This window comes from Aythya ferina (assembly GCF_964211825.1).
Source record: "Aythya ferina genome assembly, chromosome: 20".
NCBI lineage: Eukaryota > Metazoa > Chordata > Aves > Anseriformes > Anatidae > Aythya > Aythya ferina.
The window spans coordinates 6,674,073-6,694,662 of NC_140318.1; the positions used below are offsets into that span (position 1 = coordinate 6,674,073).

A 20,590-nucleotide genomic window follows, 5' to 3' on the forward strand; every position below is an offset into this window, starting at 1 on the left:
TTCCCCCATCCTGGCGAGAGAAGAGCAGCCAGCCCAGATGAATGGGGCTCTGTCGAGCTGCTTGCACGGCTGTCGCTGAGAACAGCACGCGGTGGGCGTGGGGATCCTGGAAAGCACACGCTCGCATGCAAGGGGACAAGGGGAAAGCACTGGGTTTTTCCGTGCGTGGGTGAGAGGATATTTTACAAGGAGCCTGTGAGAGCAGTGTCAGGAGATTGAGACACTCAGGCTGACATGAAGAACAAGGTGCAAAGGTGATGCGAAACACCAGAGCATGAATGTGTCTGCTCTCTGCACCAACTCCTGATCTCTGCACTGATTTCCTCAATCAGGCAGCACAAACCCCCTTCTGTGCAGCTTTCAGTTCCACCTTCTATTCATCCCTACCTTCAGACGCCTCTTCCTCCTGGTCATGCTCAAGTTTACCTGGTCTCCTTGCTCATCAACCATGTCCTCATCTCACCTGTCTGTACCATCAAGGACAGAAACGTGCCTATACCAAAGCATGCTCGCGTTATACAAACCAAGGTGATACAAAGGTTGGAGAGAATCACAACAAACAGAGGGAAACGTGATGGGACCAGTAGAACAAGCACAGAAACCTGGGATGTTGCAGTCACAGCACGAATTAAACAGCACATTCAGTGGGAACACGAGGAAAGACACTGCAGAAGAGAATCTGAGCAGTGCAGGACCCAAGGGAGCATGGGCAGTGCAACAAAGAACAGAAATGCCTGTGCAGTGGGCAGAGCATGAAAGGAAGAGAACAGTACTTGTATCTTCAGTTTTCTTCCTGCTTGAGAAAAGAGACATGGAAAGGTTTGTTTGATCTCCCCATTTAGTTCCCATCAGAAGACACTGAAGGGCCCAGCCAAAAGCCGTGTGTTTTGTTTACATTCAACAAAGTCTGCATAATAGACGAGGAAAAACTTTACCGGCCTACCCATCTTGCCCCTCTTCCCAGGAACTCCAGGGATCCCCTGCAAGGAAAACACACAGAGAAAAAAAAAATAGGTCTGGTTGAGAAAGCAAACAGCCAACCAACAACACAAAACAAAACGAGAAGAGAAAGGGGAATGCAAACCAGCCTAATGACTGCGGCATTGTTCGGGAAGCAAAATGTCAGCTCCTTGCAGTCAGCTGCGAGAGCAGAGGACAATTAACCTTCACCCACTAACTACGGCCCCGAGGACACACGCAGGCAGCATCCCCACCCAGGGCAACAGGCTGAGGCTGTGCTTAGCAGGAGCAGTCATTAAGCTACTGGTCTGGAACCGACTGAAGGCCACCGCCAAGGCGCTCGCTGGAGAACTTCTGTTTATGTTTCTTATTTAGTTATACAAGCATTAAATCAGCGACTCTCGAGCGCAGGGCAGTCCCCTCCCAGGCAGGCACACTCACTCCCACATGCTCCCGGGGCCTCTCTGGTTTCTGGAGCTTGCGTTTGAGGGAGAAAAAGTGAGAATAAAACAGGCTTCATCTTACAGTGCCCTTCCTTAGGAGCTCGTGCTGGGGGAAGAGGGAGTCCTTGGATGGGTGGAGATGAGGCAGGTGGGGGGACTTGGGGAAAAGGAGCAAAAAAGCAAGAGAGGTTCTGCAAGGCTCTGAGCACATGGGTTTGGAGAAGGCATGATGGAGAGGGTGGGAGGAAGGGAGGACACGTGGGAACACAGCCACAGGTGCCCTTCCATGGGCCCCACAGTCTTGACTGCCCAACTTGATGCAACTGGAAGGAAAGCCATCGTCAGGAACCCCAGGCACTGCTGCTTCCGAGAGGCAGGCTCCTTCCAGACACCTCCAGTTGGACACCCAAAAGGCTGGGATACTGTGGCTGGGATGCCACTTCTGTGAGAGCAGGAAATTCCCACTCACGTTGTTCTCCATCCCCACCCCACTAAGATGAGATTGCAAGGGTGAGGAGGATGGCAGATTTTTAGTGAAGCACAACACAGAAAAGCTCTTTCCTACACATCAGTGTGGTCTGAGGATCCTGCCTGAAGTGTGGGTTTTCCTGAGCTGAATATCAGCACCATACAAGGACACAGATCTTCATGCAAGGGCAGAAACAGGCTAACGGAGTGTTCAAACACTAGGCATGCTTGCCTCTTTTCTCAGGAACAAGGATAGAAAAGGTTACACCAGGCTCTGAAGAACTGCAGTCAAGCAATACACCAAGGTTTTCTTCAGAAAATACTCACTCGTTCTCCATCAGCCCCTGGTAGCCCAAATAATCCCGGGAGACCAATATATCCCTAAAGGGAAGAAGAAACAAGTAGTCAGCTCTATTTATCCATTAGCATCCAGTCAGTCTGTCTTTCCTGAAGAGCAGCAGAGCATCCTCCAGCGTTGGTCAGTGGCAGCCGTGATGAAATAAACCTTGAGGCAAGTGTATATGCCCATGGACTGCATGGTGCTGGCTTCCACGATGTAGTCCAAGGGCACATACCCTCACACCAGGGATCAGGAGGGTTCCGGGCAGGAAGAGGCCAGCAACAAAAGACCTTACCTGGGCTGGCTCTGAGCATACCTGAGGGAAAGGCAGCTTGGTTCAAGGTTAGCAGGAGTGATGGCAGAAGTAACCCATTCCTTCCACGCTCAGCAGCAGTGGTCGCATTTCGAGTACGCGATGTTTCTGTGCGCCTCTGAGATCCCGCTCAGACAGGACGCGCTGCATAAAATGCTACATTTCCTTTCCCTTGCAACAATTGAAGCCTTGTGTTTAATCCTCTTTGCTCAGCAGTTAGCACAAAGTTACCTTGTGTGCTGGTCCTTTGCAAAGGACTGTTTGTGCCAAACATGCAGAATCGAGAGGAAGTGAATTTCAGCAGGGAGCCCCCTCAGTGGCACCTCGCTGTTACAAGAGCCAAGTGCTAACACTGATTTTCTCTCATCTTTCTTTCTCCATCATCACTAAATCTCTTACTGTCAGCCCCACCAAATTCTTTCACCAGTCCATCGCTCCCTTTGGGTTGCGCTTCCTCTAGGGATGATATCCCGCTGGGAAATACGGCCACATTGTAATGATGCTGCCTGCCTTTGCCTCCTGAACCCCAAGACAAACCATGCGACTCCTGAACTACTCCCTGCAGAAGAAAAAAACAGAGATGGGGAGGTGGAGAAGAGCCCACAGCTGATTGCCTTACTCCACAAAATGCAGAGATCTCACCTTAGAGATCTGTACCCAATTCTGATTGACTGCAGTTGAACTGAGAGTGGCTTTCCTGGGAAGCTAGAAATACTTCAGTACGCAGCACTCAGGTACAAAGCAGAAAATAATTTTCAAGTCTTTCTGCTAAACAGTGCTCTCAGAATTATACAGCTACCAGTTGACAATTCCATGAGATCTTGGTTAGGCCAGCGAAACGGATGCACCAGGAAAAATGTTACCGCTTGCAGAAGCGAGGTGAGCAAGCTGTTTGTTCTCTCCCAGACCTTCCTCTCCCCTGCAGGACACTGAGCACGTGTTCTCCCTCCCCAGCTCAGGAATACGGCTAGCTAGAGGGTCAGCATTTGTTTATTCCTTGCAGTTTTCCCAGTGATGAAAGCCAGCTGGTTGAATTTATTGCATATAGAGAAAGTATCACGTGTCAGGGAGAGAGGGAATTTTATTGGGTCAGAATCTCATTGTGAATTTACAATTGCAGGAAAAGAACAAAATGTGATTAAAGGGAGTCTTAACTGTTAAAAAAAATAAAATCCTTTGCAGTGAGGAAGAACTCCCAGAAATTCAATTTGATGAGCAAAAGGAGGCAGAACAGAAATATTAATGTTTATATTTGCACATGGCTTCAAGATGCTGGCTTACCCTTCTGCATAATGATATAAATCACTCCCAAACTCAAGACTATACCCAAAAGAGCCCATATTCAGCACGGTCAAAGACCACTGAACCACATTTATTGAAACTAAAGAGGCCTTTGGGAATTGGGGCTTACAGAAAGTTCAGACTTTGGTCTTCTGTAGGAATTTGTATACCATTCTTCCCTTCCTGCAATGTAAGGGGTTGGCTTTACATCATCAGAGCTATCATTGATCTTTAATCTTGGTATATTCAGAGTTTAATTTAAAAAAAATTAACAGTGTTTCAGTAAGTAACCAGTGTGCAATTCAAATCCCCTGAATCCAACAACTTAGAGGAACTTGTCTCAGGTTTGCAAAATTAAGCATACAGTTTCTTGAGAAGCCCTTTGTAGAAACAAGTAAACACAAATCAAAGGCTGCTTACCCGACTGCCTTTTGGACCAGCTTCCCCTATGGGGCCAGGTAAGCCCTAGAACAGAAGGGAGAAAACAAAGACAAATGTGGACAGGCTTTAACTTCACCTAACGAGCACTGCCAAGTCTCCAGCACTGTCCCTGCGTGGTTCTGCTTTCAGTGCTGAGTCCAAGGCGTATCAACAAAGGAGGAAAAAAAACCAACAAAATGACACAAACACAAATCTCCCATTGTTGGGGAGCTGTGCCTCTGCAGAACCTGAGGCAGCTGCATGTAGTGAGCCTTCCCCGGGGCTCAAGTAATGATTTCTGATCATAAAGATCAGAAAGACTCATGCAGCAGGGCGCAGAGGTTGCATTACACTTCAGAAGCAACATACAGTGATCCTCTGTACCCGAAAGCTCTCGTTTCATTTCCCTGCCTAACTGAACACACATAGCAGTGACAAATATATTTTGATACCTGTTTGGGGAACACAGTCGGGCCCTGATGCAGTGACAGAGCCCCTCTCATTTTTACAGCCTACAAGGTCACGTAGCAGTGCAGGTGCTGCACATCTCTAGCCCTCTGCAGCATTACCATCCATTTCTGTCCCTACTGCTGTGAAAAGGAACCCTGTAAAAATGCATGATGAATTTTCATGTTTATTGTCCTCTAGCAAGTTTCCAGATCAATTTTTATCCAATTCCAAATGTTGTTGGGCTTTTTTGGAAGCAAAAAGAGTAATAATAATAAAAAAAGGCAATGTCCGTATTTCTTTTAGCTGGCAGTACTGCATGCACAGCCTGGGATCTGAAAGTCAAGTTGTGCTCTTTTCTGGCTCATGCATCATTGCCAGTCAGAGAACTCAGCCACCGGGGCGAAGTTAACAATTCTGCCTATGATGCACAAATCAAAACAGAGCCAAGCTCGCTCTCCCATAGCACTGCAGAGCCAGCACAGCTGACAGGAGTAACAAGTAGTAAAATCTCATTAAAGTAAACAGCCCCGATGCTGGATACACACGGCATTCAGATATACTGAAAAAAGCTGCTTTAAAAAAGAAAAGTCACTTTCTTGACCCAAACCACATTTGAAGAAAGTGCTTTTGTTCTTCGTATGTCAAGCGCAAATATTTCACCCTGCTTATCTGATGGGCAGAGCACTGCTGTGAATTGCTAAACAGCATTCATTAGCCTTGTATGTCCATTAAAGCTCGGACCGTTTTCTATTAGTCATCTAATGCACATTCACACCTAGGAGATTCTTTGGCACACACATCTCTGAGAGCCTTTCAGGGTATGAATGCAGCATTTAGTCAGGTGCATAAAACTTCCCTCCAGGTCTACCATCTGCATTCTCCAGCAGGCATCTGTGTATTCCACCTACAATTTGCTAAGCGAGGTATCGATCTAATTTAGAATTTAAAATAGATCATACACTACTGATAGTCTGAGGCAGGGGGAATGCAGACTTGTTCTGAAGATCTAGCTCATGCTTAGTCCAATACCATGTACATCTGGGTAAAAACTCTCGTATGAACTCATGGGAAGTCTGAAAGACAGCAGACTTCCTGGGGTCTTTGACATCTGCCTACCTTCTTAATTATGTATGTAAATACAAAAATGGGTGAATCTAACAATAATATGTCCATTTAAAAAAAACATGACAAACTCATTTCACTGTAAAATTCTACAGGGCCTGTCTCCTGCCTGCATAGAGATTCCAATTAGAGGTCTTTTAAATTCTACTTCTTACTTTTCTTCCAACTACTCCACATCTTACATCAGTAAGAAAATAAGGTGTCTGATCCTGCTCCATTTTCCTTTGCATGCTCCACCATTCCTAATGTTGTCTTAGTAATTTTATTTTTCAGATAGCAGACAAAAATTTGATTTTCTTTTTTTTTTTTTTTTTTTTTTTTGCAGCCACAAATTCGATTTATACATATTATTGGACCACGTATAACTTTATACATATGAATATATATGTATATGATTATATAGGCAAATTTTACTAGCTAAAATCTTTTAATTCAGAAATACGCTTTATGTCCCAGGTTTCTAACCTGTTCAACATTAGATGCAAGAACTTGCCTAAAAGTGAGGGGTTAGCAGCTTTCATGTTTGTTTCTCTGCTGTTATTTGTTTTTTCATAGTCTTATAGTGAACCAAAACCATATAGATTTTGTTACAGAAATTCAGGTTTTATCCATTACAGTCATAAAATACATTCTAACAACCTTAGTGTCTCCCTCAGTGAAAGGCCATGGCATTGCTACAGGATCTCGGGCAGGGAAGAAGGAAAGCCAGACATGGACTTGATCAAGTCTTTTCCAACCTCAGTGATTCTTAGTTTCCTTGTTCCAGGGGTCTGCACTGTCTTTAGTGGGGCATGTATTTAGCATGGCACATATTTAGCTACCTGCACACCCAAATCCCTAGTCTGTGCACAGCACGATGAGATTTACTGCACCTGCCTGCCAGGATAACCTTTGGCACCAGGGCTTCCGTCTGGTCCTCGTTCACCCTTTGGAAAGAAGAGAGACAAGGTAAGGTGAATGCTGCACTTGAGAAACCTTTTCAGTTACTTTGAGAGGGGGTGGAATGAATTAACTTTATGCAAATTTATAAAGAAGAAAATATTAAAAGTGGACAGCAAAATAAATTAATGAGGGGAAAAAAGCAAGCAGAAGCCCTGTCAGTAGGATCCATGCATTAAGCAAGTGTTGGTATTTCTCCTTCTCCCTCCATCTGCAGTGAAAGCAGCAGATAGTTCGAAACAAGGAGGCTAAGAGAAGGTGTAAGGCTGCATCTATATCTGGCATATGGAAGCATTTTACTGGTGAGGAAGCACTGCCAAAATTCTTCAGAACTAAATGGATTCATGTATAATATCCTTTAACATCATTGCTAACAGGGCCTGCTATTCATTGCCCTTTTTTTTCTGAACTGCAAACATCAGACTTAACCAAATAAAGGGGGGATAGAAAAGGGAAGAGGGGGAATAGGCTTTGGGAGGGGAAATACATGTTAGTACTAAATATGATGCGGCTAGTAAACTCCAGATGAAATTAATGTAAAAGAAAAAAAAAGTGGGGAATATGGTGAGCTGGTATTTCTTCCACTACATAAACCTAACGTGGTCGAGCAATAAAAATTAGAAATTCAATTTAGAAACTCCAAGGCAGTGTCCTCTCACCAACCTGCTGATGCTCAGTGTGTGTGCACAGCTCCTGGCAGTGTGGGAGCTCACTGTGCATCCCCTGTGTGTACCAAGCTGCCCCTGGCAGGAGCTGGCTGTCCACACTGAGCAGGCTGTACAGGATCCAAACTAGCAGCAGAGTCAGTCAATCCACCCCTCTTTGCAGGTTGAGGAAATTGAGAAGACTCACCTGGTCTCCAGGGTGACCTGGTGGTCCAGGGTAGCCTTTATATCCCTGTTGAAATAGGGTGAAAAAGATGAATTAGAAAACAAAAATGATCATGTATATAAGGTTTGGTTTGAATTTCTCTTTGCAGGTAGGACTAAAGTTCTGACAAGAAGCAGGTCTTTGGATATGGGCTAGCACTACACGATCCTAACCTTTTAACGTACTAGTTTGTCTGCACAGCCCAAATCCTGCCCGTGGTCCCAGGCTGTGCTGCAAGGCAGTGTGGCAGCAGCCTGCACCACCAGGGTCTGGCTGGTGGCTACTTGAGAAGGAGTTGCTCCATCAACAGACAGACATTTGTATCTACGGTCAGGTCTGGCTATTCGTAATCCACAGTTATCTGTCATCCTTAGGAAACCACAGGCCTGTAGGGTAAAGCATTGGCTTTGGGCAATCTGGGGGACTTGAGCTGCTGCCTTCAGAAAAGCCTGGATCTCAACTGCAGATCTCAAGCCCACGGTGAAAGCAGTGATCATTCCTGTGTAATTTCATCTGGCAATTCTTGCACCAATCCTTACATGAAGTGGGTCACTCGCATTTCAGAGAGAGCTCTCACTTTTGCTTTAGAAGTTGAAATGCCATAGGAAAAAGCTCCAAAACCACTTACTGTCATGGGAAGCTTCAGCTTGGTTTCTAGCTTGAACTTGTCTAGCTTCCAGCTTTTCTAATCTAATTATTACAAGGTATGACAACATGCAGAGCTCTTCGTTATCAAGCTACCTAAAATGGTGAGCGAGCTCTCTCTTAACCTGCTTTCTGCTGAATTAGTTTGAATGAGTTTCTTAATCCATCTTGCTCGCTGGCAGGTGTTGCAGGCTTCAAATCATTCTCACAGGTCTTTCATAAACCTGCTTCAGTTTCCTTATTTTTTTTTTTTTTTTTTTTTTTTTTTTGAGATGCAGACACCGGAGCTTTACAAGGGTAGCCTGTTCAGCTGCAGACTGATCAGTATGTATTTTAAGACAGTTCCCTTTCCCCAGGATTTAGCTAAATCTCTCTCCAAACACGGGCTAAATACTGCAAGTGGCAGGCACTTCAGATTTTTTTGTTTCCCTTTATTATGTTACTTCAGCTATTTAAAATAAATCAAAACTCCGTCAAGTGGAGTCAGAGCAGATTAGAAGATTAAATTCGGTTAGAGAGATGATTGTTTAGCTGGGCTACTAGAAAGACTGAGAAAAAAAGGAGGGGGGGGGGGCAGAAAATTTAACCTGAAACAAACGGGCAGAGAAAACAAACAAGAAATAATCCTTGCGCACATGCTACAGAAATAACAAAAGGCTTTCAGGGTGGGTTACAACTGCTAATTGCAACTCAGCCCCTGCTCCTCGCCCTGTCCCAGCCCAGGGCTTCCCGCACACGTTGCCTGTCTGCGAAGCCCACGGGGAGCAGCCCCCTGCTCTGGAAGCCCTGACCAAGCCCTGGCCACGGCCTCAGCCTCTCGCTTCCCTCACCAGATGAACCCAGGCCTGTTCCTGCTCCCAGGTCCACACCTCTGCTTAACTGCTTTTTTATTCTTCCCATGGGCTATTTTAGACCTGCAGCCTAAGCCTGCGCTGGCGGAGGTATGCAATGCTCTCAGCCATCCTGGCTACTACCCACTCCCCTTCGCATTCCTCCTCGCTCGTTATTTCAGACATTTTGGCCTGGAAAATCATCAATTCCCTTTTCACCGCATCTCTCCCCTGCTCAACCTTGCTGATGTATCACGGCCTGCTCTTTCTGAGCTGCACACCCCCGAGAAGGCGGTGGATGATCTGAAAAACCATCTGGCTACCGGCTGGCCCTTATCTGAACTTCCTAGAAGGTCCTTTCTCCGAACACTGTTAGCACGTTTCAGCCCGTGGCTCCTACATTGGCAGTGCCCAGCAGCTGCTGGAGCAGCACCAGCAGATGGATTCCCTGCACACCTCCAGCAGTCTGCCCCTCGAGATCCTGTCACGTTTAGCTGCTCTCTGGCTCCTGGACAAGGCCCAGAAAGGAGGGGAGATGTTTGGGATTGCAAAGCTCCAAACCTGCCCGGGTGTGGAAGGCCAAACATGGCCTGTCCCTGCAGCAGGGACCAGCAGGGTGCTGTGAGGCTGAGGACGTCTGTTCTGGTGCCCATCTCACCCCTTCCAGAGAGCTGCCAGTGCAAACAGCCCGGGGTTCAGCATGGCCAGACGCACCCTGGCACAGCATGGAGCCCATGGGTTTCTTCCTGGGGCCTCTGCCCAGCTCCTCCATCCACGGCCTGGAGCAGGAACTACGTTTGTTTCCAGAGAGCTGGAGGAATTACCTCCATGGATATACACCCCCAGAGAAGTCTAATTCCATCCAGACAAGACAGAGGTGCCTGGCTTGGCTGCTCTGGATCATCCTGCTCTGGCTGGGTTCCTGCAGGACAGGGATTTCAAGCCTCTGCCGTCCACCTAGGGCAGGTGGCTGGGGGAGAGCCCCTCAGGCACTCAAAGCATGACCTGAGCTAATGTCTGCACCAAGCACTGCACTGCTATCTCTATAATGGTAAGTGAATTCCACTGAAGTTAAATACGTACTCTACTACTGTTGCATCCTGTTAAATATCCTCTTCACTATTTATAGTGAGCTCTGGGAAGCTTCAAATGTGTGTTTCTTGACGGTATATTGCAGTTATTTCTGTCTCAGGTTAATTATAATGAGGAGAAAACAGAAAAGCTTGTATATGCTGAAGTTAGCTGGAATGTGAAAGCATTTACCTGCTAAATCCTCTTCAAATAGCTCTAAAATGACAGGGCAGAGGGTATGAAAACAACTGCATTTGCTCTTTTATCCAAACACTTCCTGATGATTACAGGGTGTTCAACACAAAGGGCTGTGATTTAGAAAGGAAATTGCACTCCAGTGAAGGATTTGCTCATCTGTGATGATATTTATAATTCACGCTATCCTGGCTATAAGGAACCATCCTGCACTTTGATAGGAAATGTAAGGAGTAAAGAGGCCAGCGAGTGAGATCGGCACGACACGATGTGTTTTCAAGCACTGACCAATTCACAGCTCTGCCTTTACTCCCTGAGTGACTTTAGCAGAGCTGCTTCTCTCTCACTGCTGCTGTCCCGCACAACCTTGCACTTTGCTACAACCACTGGCTCCTCCACAGCATTTGAGGCCGAGAGTAACGATGCAGTGAGTGCTGCTGAGATGTCTGGGCATGGCAGACCAGGCTCTCTGGTCCTACAAAGAGCCAAAGGTGTGTATCCACGAGGCAGGCGCTGTGGTGTAAGCCATGCTGTCCAAAACCGTATGCCGCTTGCTTGTGGCTCCAGCTCACGCTGCTGAGACATTTGTTTCATTTAGTGAGAGAAGTGTTTTGTTTCTTTTGCCTCTCCGAAAGTTTCTACACAGAATTCTCAGATCAAAGTCCTCAGAGCTCTTTTCACTGTCCCCCATGGAGTCAGAGGGAGGGATGTCCATTTCCAAGGCGTAGCTGTTTTCTGGTAGCCAAGCTGTGTTGCCTATTTTCGGCCAAACACCAGCATATTTTCACTGGGAGAATGCCAGCAGGGAATCCAAATAAAAAAAAGATTTTTCCAAACATTTCTCCAACAGCTGTAATTTATTTTTTTTTTTCTTAATACAGGATGCTAATAAAAGCCAGGTTACACCAAAACCACTGCCAGGCTAGTGCTACTGGGAGGTACTTTTTTTTAAGCTGTACCAAAGGAAAAAATTCTGCATCCAACTTGTTCATTACTCAGAGAAACAGAAGCATACCCCTGCCTTCATCCTGTCCTAGGGGAGCCAAGATCAGATGTGAAGGCCATGTGCTGGACTCAGGAATGTTTGTTCAATCTCCTATTCCTTCTCCATTTTTTTCCACTATGAGGCCTTGCTCTCCTGACATTGCATTTTGCTGATCATAACCACAAGGTTTTGTTTTATGAGCTGTTATACCAGGAAAATGATATTCTTTGCACCTTATTTATTAGAAGTTGTTTGTGACAGCAAAAGATGGCTAATTAATCGCTTTTCTACTCCTAGCTCCATACAGCATGATCAGCTTTGGAAGTAGAAACATAAACACAGTCCCCTACCCTTGCCAGTTTGATTCCAATATAAAGCATACAGCGAGCAGTTGCGGAGAGGAAGGGTTTCTTTTAGCTTCCTTCAGAGCTTTTTTCTCTCCCTACAGTCTTAAAGCATACTTGAGGTGGTGTTTGTGTGCAGCTAATTGGCCTGAGGAACAGCAGTATATCTTCAACGGCCCATTGACCAAAAGTGCTTGAACCAAGAGTGCTAAATTTAACTGTTCGGCTTTGCTCTGTCAATGTTGGCTCACTGGGAAGGAGAGTCATGTCTGCTGAGCACAACTATCAAGCAGCTCCCTTCAACAGCTTCCAGAAAACCAAACTAACCTGTCAAAACAGCCTGGAGCTCGAAGGTCAGCTGAAGTGTCCTTGATGTATGAAAGGTGCGGACTCAAGGCAGGGATCACTAAGGTACTGCGGTGTGGACTTGTACATGTGAACACACGTACATGCTCTGCTGCAACATAAAGGATGGAAGGATCTTGTGCTCTATCCCCGTGTGTCGTTTTCTAGGCAGAGGCATGTTGTTGGCAATGCTAATGTTGAAACATCAACGTGGAAGCAAATAAAGCAAAACCTGACTGGTGCTGTCAGTCTCCAGGCAAAATAGAGGGGAGGCCTACACATGTTTTGTTTGAAACATGCTTTAGCAGGAGAGACAGTCAGGTTTTCCCCTGGAGTGCCTAAACCTATCCTGAATCCAACCTTTGAGTACTGATGTAGGTTCTAGGTCCACCCAGTTAACATACGAGCTGAGCCAGATCTGAACTCAGCCTCCTGATGAGGACCCAGTGTCAGGGCACAGAGGGATGATGCAGTGCAGTGGACACCAAATAGAAAGAAGGAAGAGAAACCTGGATTCAGAATTTCATTTTGTACTCATACAGAGTGTTGCTGTTACAACCCCCAGGCAGTTGCTCCAGCCCTGTGTCATGGTTTACACACCTGTGAAACAGGCAGAAGATTTTTTTTGCTGGGTACCAGTGCTTAACTGAATCTTTCAGCTAGAGTTAGAGGAAGGCAATTTAAATTAACAATAGTGATTTTAGCCATTAGAAAAGGACACACACTTACCTTTCTACCAGGTGGTCCAGGGAACCCAGTCAAACCAGGTAAGCCCACATCTCCCTGTAGGAAGCAAGCAAGTCGCATTAATTTTCATCAACATTGTCCCTGTGCTTAGCACACTGTTACTAAAATTATTTTGCCTATGGTAGTACCCAGCTATTGATATTTGTGATTCTAATTGCGACTCTTCAAAAACAGAATGGATAAGAAGTGTAGATTTAAACACCATCTTTTTAAACTGGCTCATATAAATTATAAACCCAGTTAATTAGTTACAGCTGCTGCTGGAGCCCAGCTTTTTACCAGCAGAATGAATGCCTTTTTTTTTTTTTTAAAAAAGGCTCTCATTCAGCCACTTGCTTCATTTGCCTTTCCATAGGTGTTTAAATCTCCAAGGCAAGAAAATTCTAGCTTTTATATGCAACAAGAACAACAGATACCCCCTGCCAAATCCTGTGGTTCTGCTCTTATTGCGCTACCACGCTGGCTCAGCTCATGGCTCCAGTTCAGGTGGCTCTGTTGGTGTAAGTATTTAACCTGCCTATGTAACATGGATTGAAACTTTACAGGCTGCTCTTGGGAGAGGTTTTTCAGTGGCCTGCACTTCTGAAAAGGGATTGCATCACTTCCCAGCTGGCAAATCCAAATCATCATAGAAAGAACACGTTGGTGTGAGAACTCTCTAACATCTGATCCATTAGCACAAGTACATTTTGGCCTCCTCTGATTAGGATCAAACCTTTAGGGTCTCTAACGCTTGGAGTATCTAGCTTGAAAATTAGGCATTGCTCCAAAGTCCTGCTGGAAATTTCTTGTTTCTATTACTGCTAACAGGAACAAAGCCTTGTTAACATGAGCTGAAAGTGATCTGGATCTCTCCCTTTCTTACATTAAGCATGCTTACAGGAGAACAGTTCCAGATTGTCCGTGTGGATGGTTTCCATGTGATGCCGTTCTGATATAGTACCCGACATTTCAAAAGGCATCTCGTGCTGTTAAGTTAAAGGCATCGTTTCAGATTTAGCCATCTCATTGTGTGCTAGTGTCACCCTCCATCTCGTGTTTGTGTGGCGTGCACTACTTCATTGCAGCATCTGGTTTCAAATGAAGGGCCTGAGCTCTTCATGGCTGATGTTTTCTATTAGCTGTGAATTTACAGCAAGGCATATGATGAAAGGAAGAGGTGCAGGCTTCTTGCCCCGAACATGAATTACGAAGTATTGTGCAGACACTACTGATAGAAGTAACTGAGGTAGGTGTTGGGAAGTTCTGATCGCTCTTCTATTCATTTCTAGACTTCTGTGAGGCCTTGCTGCTTCAGTAAAATTCACTCAGCTGTGAAACAGCAAAAAAGGGGCTCATAATTCATTGAAAGGAATTAGCAGGAGAACTCTGATCCTTAACAGTTGCTACATCCAGAAAGCAGCCACACTTCCCAGTTGTGTGTGCGTTGTGTCAATTTGATGAGACGTTGGTGGGAAGGCTTCTGGTTACCACACAGCAGGATCCACACTTTGGCAGTGCAGTGGTCTGAGAAGTTCTCCTTCTCTGCCAGCGAGACAGCGAAGCTGCTCTCAGAGCAGCAGTCTGCTGCGGGCTGCGTTTGTGACGGGAGGCAAAGCACTGCTCCTCAGCAAGAACATCATTTCTTTTGCCTTCAAGGCTTTAATTGCGTGTATTGGGATTGCCTCTTTCTACAGCTGCATGCCCAGAGACGGCGGTGTGTGGCTGTATCTCACACAGATGTATATCCACTGTTTAAGCACCTAGCTTAAGCAGCCGCATGCTTGCAGCAGCAGGGACTTAAGTTTGGGCTTTAGGTTACACCTAAGACAGGTAAACACCTGGATGACAAGAAGCTGTGGCAGCAAGCACTTCAGTGCACTGTGGCCACTACCTTAGCTGACTCGTTAGTCCTGAATCCAGGGTCTAAGTCTTAATTTTAAGTCCACAATCTACTTGAGTGTCTGTGTTGCTTATGGCTGCAGTACGGACCACCTCCACATGAACACACAGGGCTTATACAATAAGTACAACACAGTCTCAATGCCTGTGCAGTCTGGTCAGTCTTACCTTCTGTCCACTGCGAGCTTTTCCAGGCGACAGCCCAGGATCTCCTTTCTGACCCTGAAACAAAAAACCTTAAATTAATGACATAATCTAAGGATCCTGCTCATAGACATTGTTTTGCTTTCACCAAGCCCCCAGATTAGAAAAACATGGTTTTATCTCTGTTTCGTCCTCGCATCTCAAGTGCTACTCCTAAAGAGCTATCCCTACAGCCCCTAGGTACAGCTCTGTTTTCCTGGGGCTGGTTTGGGTGAGTGAGTGCTGCTGCTAAAGGGTTGAGTTTTAAATAGTATTTGACAGTATTAAATTGACTAAAGAAAGGATATCTGGAAGATGGCAACGTCAGGACTTTTGACACTTATTAGACTAGACAGCTGTGATTTCTTCCTTGTCTACAAGTACCATCACAAAAATAATTACCAAGCCTATTACTGTGGCTAAACCATCCTTCTTAACAACTTCCTAGCTGCTGTTGCTTTCTTTAACTGTGGGGAATAGATGAAACTGGAGAGAAAGTTACACTAATTAGACAGCACCAGCAGCCAGAGCAATTGTGAGGCTTTCAGGCTGGCAGAGGGAAGAGGCACACTTTATCTTAAGTGGCAGTATGCATTATTTTCTTGTTCAACAACCATGACGAGAGAAAGTACAACTGAAGACCGACCTTCTGACAAACCCAGGCTGGAATTTCAGCAGCATATGAACGTCTAATTTCAGTAGATGCCTTTGAAAATCCCGGTTTAAAATCTTTAACAGTGGAAAGGTGGCGTGTGTACCTAACAGGTTAAGAGACAGAAGCAGGAAAAAGTAGAAGAGATTTGAAGCGTGCCAGATTCTTTTGGCAGGGGAGAGGTAAGGCTTAGCACACCCAGCAGCTTAGGTCTGTATAACATTGTGCTGGCACGGCCAGGACAGTATCAGGCACTGGCTGTGTAACGCCCCTGGGATCACAAACAAGTCCCTATCTCTGCATGCCACGTCGGCAGCCTGGGATTCAAAACTAACCCAAAGCACAGGACAGTTGTAAGGGGTAATTAATCTTTGTCAAGTGGAGTGCTTGGAGGGAAAGCGAGATCGTACAAAGGAGTAATAATATTTACTACCTGGCATTTCTCATTGACAGCACAAAGATCTAGCTATGGCCAGCTGATTTTCCATGCAGCATCACTGCGATGACTTCCCAGACATACTTCCCACCTTGCAGAGTGTCTGTCTCCCCTTCTCCTGCTCACCATCCATCACAAGCTGCAAGGTTCAGGGAGAGACTGCTTGGCTACGGACTGTAGGGAGCACTGCTGATTCAAGGCAGATGCGTCTGTACAGATCCTGAATGAAGGCTGCCTGCCTTCCAAGCAGTAACTGAAGTCATGCAGGCGATCTTGCTTTGCACACAGCTGCTATCAGGGCAATTCTCCCACTCTTTGAGCAGGCTGTGGGTGCTATCACTGCTTGGAACAGATTACAGCAGTCAAGATCACAACATACTGCTGCATGTAGACACCCACCACCCTCCACAAACGTGCTCCGTGAGATGACTCCAAGCCATGCAGAGGAATACAAGCCTCTCACATTTTTCCCTGGAAAGCTCCAGACCATGTTAGCGAGGACTGTGTCTCATACCACACTTCTATTTTCAACACTGCTGCAGTCCTCACACAGGGGGGGAGCTCGGCCACGGTGTGATCACAATTTCCTGAGATTAATCAACAAGACTGCATCAGGGCCAGAGAGGACAGATGGCTGGATGTTGAGGGCTGAGACTGAGGATTAAGTGCCCAGCTCTTCTTGTGCAGCAACTGCAACAAGAGAATGCCCCTACACCTTGTCCATCAGCACCTTGCCCACAAGCCTCTCGCTTCCCCCTTCCTCTTGTAAAGGAAGAAATTGCTTTCTTCTGTTTTTCTTCCCTACATGAGAGAAGTTGATGGCTGTGCAATTTAAACACCTCAGCTTTGCAATCCCACTAACAGTATTCCAAACATCAGAGGCATCAGAGCCAAACCGTTCACTAAAAGGAAAATTCAACTTTGCCTCACACTGTAACAAGAGAGATTTATCCAGAGCAGCTAACTAAGCAGAACATACCAACATCTGAGGCAAAGGCTTCTGGATAAGAAACACAAACCCAACTCTTGTAGCGCCTTTGGAAAACACCCTGCTGGACAGGTAACTTCCCTCCTGGTCCCAAACACTCCTAGGACATCCTCAGAGCTGCATCTATTCATTAGCAAGAACGCCCCTCCTGCTCCCCCCAGCAGGTTACAGATCCCACAGCCAGCATCCCCAGCCAAATATATGTCTGCATCTGCTTAAGAGGTTATCTGCTACAATCAGTCTTTTCTAATTAGATGCAACAGCAATGTTGCAACTGCCAAGGACAAAAAAATGAAATGCCAAGAAGTGGCAGGAAGGCCTCTTTAAAGTGTTGCACGTTATAAATTGCTGAGAAAAGCAGGATGAGCTTATTTCTCGGGTGGCACAAGTGGGTGTACTGCCACTGAAGTCAGTGGAAGCGTGCCCAAACAGATTGGTGGGAATTTGGCTCAACAGCTACATACAGCTCTGTGCAAAGCGAGCTAAGTACAAGCTTAGCTTGCTCAGTACAAGGGCCTGTGAGTGCTCAGCTCCAGCCACCAGAACAAGGTGTGCTCTGCACAGGACAGATTCAGAAATAGTCTGACAACACAACACTGGTGCTTGCCAGCACAATGTACCCAGAGAAAAGATGCACATGGACATCTCGGACAGCTGCAGCGCTGAATCACATCCACTGTACGTAGGCACTGACCGACCTTGTGAGTGCTCTGTTAATTCAGCTCATAAAAACTGTGCTCTTGGGTTACTTCCTAAGTGACAATGACTTGGTGTTAGTCATCATTTCCAAGCTGTATCTATCTCATAAGTTCAGTTTCCTTTCCAAGTTGCTCCTTTTTTTCCCTGTTATTAATGGTTGTCCAGGGAAGACCTGGCCCTGCTGGCACTGCCACTTGAAGGCTCCCAGCACAAATTCTGGTTGGGGCTGCCCTTCACAATCCATAATTTTGGCCATGGGCTGGATGTGCTAAGAAGATACCAGGTTCCAGGTGCAGGTTTGTCAAGCCTGGTGAAGGGAATTGGTATTTAAAATGTAAGGAGGTGAAATACCTTTTTTTTCTTTTTCTGTGACTACTAGCTTCTGGGACTGGTGTAACACCTAAGAACTTAAGGCAAGGAGGGAAGTCAAAGCCCTGGGAACTGATACACATCTTCCAAGAGCTGCTTCACATGCAAAGGTTTTGCAAATGTGGCTTCGCAGGCTCTAGAAGCAACTAGAGGTGGAGTTACACCTGGGCCCGGGCTGAGCTCTCAGATCCCTTTGCAAACTCAATGCTTCTTGTGACAAAGCCTCACGGAGAACAGTCTGATCCTGCAAATGGTGCCTGGGTAAAATTACACTACGTAGTACAGACTGATGGCACCAGATCTCTGCTGCTGCCTGCTACAGCCATCCCCCAGCTGAGGGCTTCTGCTGCCAGACGGACTGTTCAGCAGGATGGGGGGAAATACCTATAGGAAGTTTTAATTTCTAATAGGAGGCCAGCTGAATATAGCTTTATTACAGCCAAATGATGTTTTCTGACAAGGTATTGGACTGAAGTCCAAAAAAAAACCCCAAAAAACTATAGCATAAAAAAACAGTTTGATTGCACAGATTGGATCAGGCTGAATTTGCAGGCCTGGAAGTTAGGTAAAAAGGACTTTGATTTGACTTGTAAAACTCAGCAAGTGTGATCTGGAAATCACTGATGGAGAATAAATGCAGAACACTGAGATATAGAACTTTTACGGCCTCACTTTGCAGGCCATATAGCCATACTTCAGAATTTAAAACAGCTGCTGCTCACCACCACGTCTCCAGTGCCTAATTTTTAATCGCGTAATGGCAGCACGCCAGGTTTCCAGAATCTTTTTCCCAGAGCATCAGCAGTGCTTCTAACGGCTCTGCCTACTGATGAGATCATAAAAAGAAAGGAATCTTGCTTGCACCTTTCTCTGTGTTTGGCTGAAACATCCTGCAGCTTCCTTGTTAGTGAAAACCTCTACGAAGCTCTGCCCCTTGAAACTCAACGACAGTTTGGCCCCAGAAAGGCATTACGAGACATAAATCTATTCCCGTGTAACCGATGACACCAAAACAAAGCAAACAAATTTCCCAAGAACTTCACAGACTTTAGGCAGCAAAAAGTCTTGGACGCAGGAACAAGCTGGGAATTCAAACACCTTTCTGCAGGATTTTGCAGCAGACTGAATTAGCTCCCCTTTGGAGCTGAATGTGTGTGAACGTCCCCGGGCACGGGCAGAGGCCTGGCAGTGGGGATGCCCCCAGCACCACGGGGGGACACGTGCACAGGATAAAAAGGGCAGAACATGGGGTTCTGGCACTGACACCTCACAGGTGACTCACAGATGAGGACATCTAGGAGCAAGCAGTTTGGGAAGAGTGCTGGCTGCCCAGGAACTGTGCAGATGGAAGGAGAAGTGAGGGACCTTTAGGAGGGGGAAGGCAGAGGAGATGTGGGTGCTGCCGGCCCCCCACTGCTGTGTGGATGCGCAGGCAGATGAACAGGCCACAAAATCCATGAGAAATAAAGTGAGCAAATCAGGACGTGGTGCGACTTTGTGAGTGGGAGGCTTCCGCTGCCCTCATCTCAGCAAAGCAGCGTGCTCCCTGGCACAGAGCGAGCTTCAGCAGGATCCTAATTAGGCAGTGTTTGAAATTAGGGAGAACCAAGAACGAAGGCACACAGCGGGGTCTCCTGCAGGCACAGGAAAAGGCTTGTGCTGTGCTGCTGGAGGGCCTGTGCCGAGCAGAGGGGAGGGGATAAATGGCTTCAGCTTCTCCTCGTTTTGTGTGGGGCAGGACGAAAAAAGGCTGAACTTCCCCTATTGGTACGTCTCCGAAATGAGAAAGCAACAGCTCTGAGAAGGCAAAACTCCTCATGCCAACGAATACTTACTTTCAGGCCTGGGGGGCCAGGTAAGCCAGGGTTTCCGTGGGGACCCGGAGGACCCTAAAAAACACAACAAACACAAAACGTTAGTCAAGGGGCAGATGTCCACGGCAGTCACAAGAGATGCAGGAGGCCAGACCTGCCAGCGCTGGGACACAGCATCAGCGGGGCCCTCCCTGGGAGCCCGCGGGTGGTAACAGCAGCCACCCATTCCTCACCTGTACAGAAGGTGACATTTACTTATCCCCACAAGATACATGCCAATGAGGCGATTCAGTGACACCAAACATCCCATGGCCAGGAACAGGAGCTACCTGGGGTCAGGGGAAGGAAAGCTGCGCAAGAAGTCCCAGCAAAAAGGGATGGAGATAGGCAGAGGGCAGAGGAAGGGCATGGGGGTGGTAACAAGCTGTTTTTTGGTGAAAATGGAAGAGAACAGAAGTAGTTACAAAAAGGAAAATTTTAATTGCTTGGCTATTTATTTAAGATGAGCTCTTTTCCCCTACAAGGCAAACAGATTTTTGTCTTTAGAGGCCTGGAAGAGAACGGATGGCAGGACAGTAAAATGGGAGGTGAGGAGGCAGGACCCCGTTTAAACCATTTGACTTGGCATTCTTGCATAGGTCTCAGAAGCCATTGACACTGTCAGGGTATCCACCTTAGGTCACACACACCGGTATCTCCTTTTACATCATGTTTTAAAAGCACTCTGCATATTTTCCGAAGCCTATTTAAGGAATTATCTGGAATAAGCAGCTAAGAATAGTTTATCCTGGGATTGTATA

At 46.3% G+C, this 20,590-nt stretch overlaps 1 protein-coding gene across 9 annotated transcripts in view; it reads right to left on the reverse strand.

Annotated features, from left to right (window-relative positions):
- COL27A1 (collagen type XXVII alpha 1 chain) overlaps positions 1 to 20,590 on the reverse strand; it is a 197,486-nt gene that overhangs the window by 96,775 nt on the left and 80,121 nt on the right. For all 9 annotated transcript variants that reach the window (XM_084494237.1, XM_084494233.1, XM_084494231.1 and 6 more), the window contains 8 exons: positions 19,812 to 19,865; positions 14,818 to 14,871; positions 12,751 to 12,804; positions 7,589 to 7,633; positions 6,670 to 6,723; positions 4,226 to 4,270; positions 2,199 to 2,252; positions 936 to 980 (listed from right to left, as the gene is read on the reverse strand). In XM_084494237.1, the coding sequence (XP_084350363.1) occupies positions 936 to 980; positions 2,199 to 2,252; positions 4,226 to 4,270; positions 6,670 to 6,723; positions 7,589 to 7,633; positions 12,751 to 12,804; positions 14,818 to 14,871; positions 19,812 to 19,865 (405 nt within the window). The remainder of the gene's footprint in view (positions 1 to 935; positions 981 to 2,198; positions 2,253 to 4,225; positions 4,271 to 6,669; positions 6,724 to 7,588; positions 7,634 to 12,750; positions 12,805 to 14,817; positions 14,872 to 19,811; positions 19,866 to 20,590) is intronic.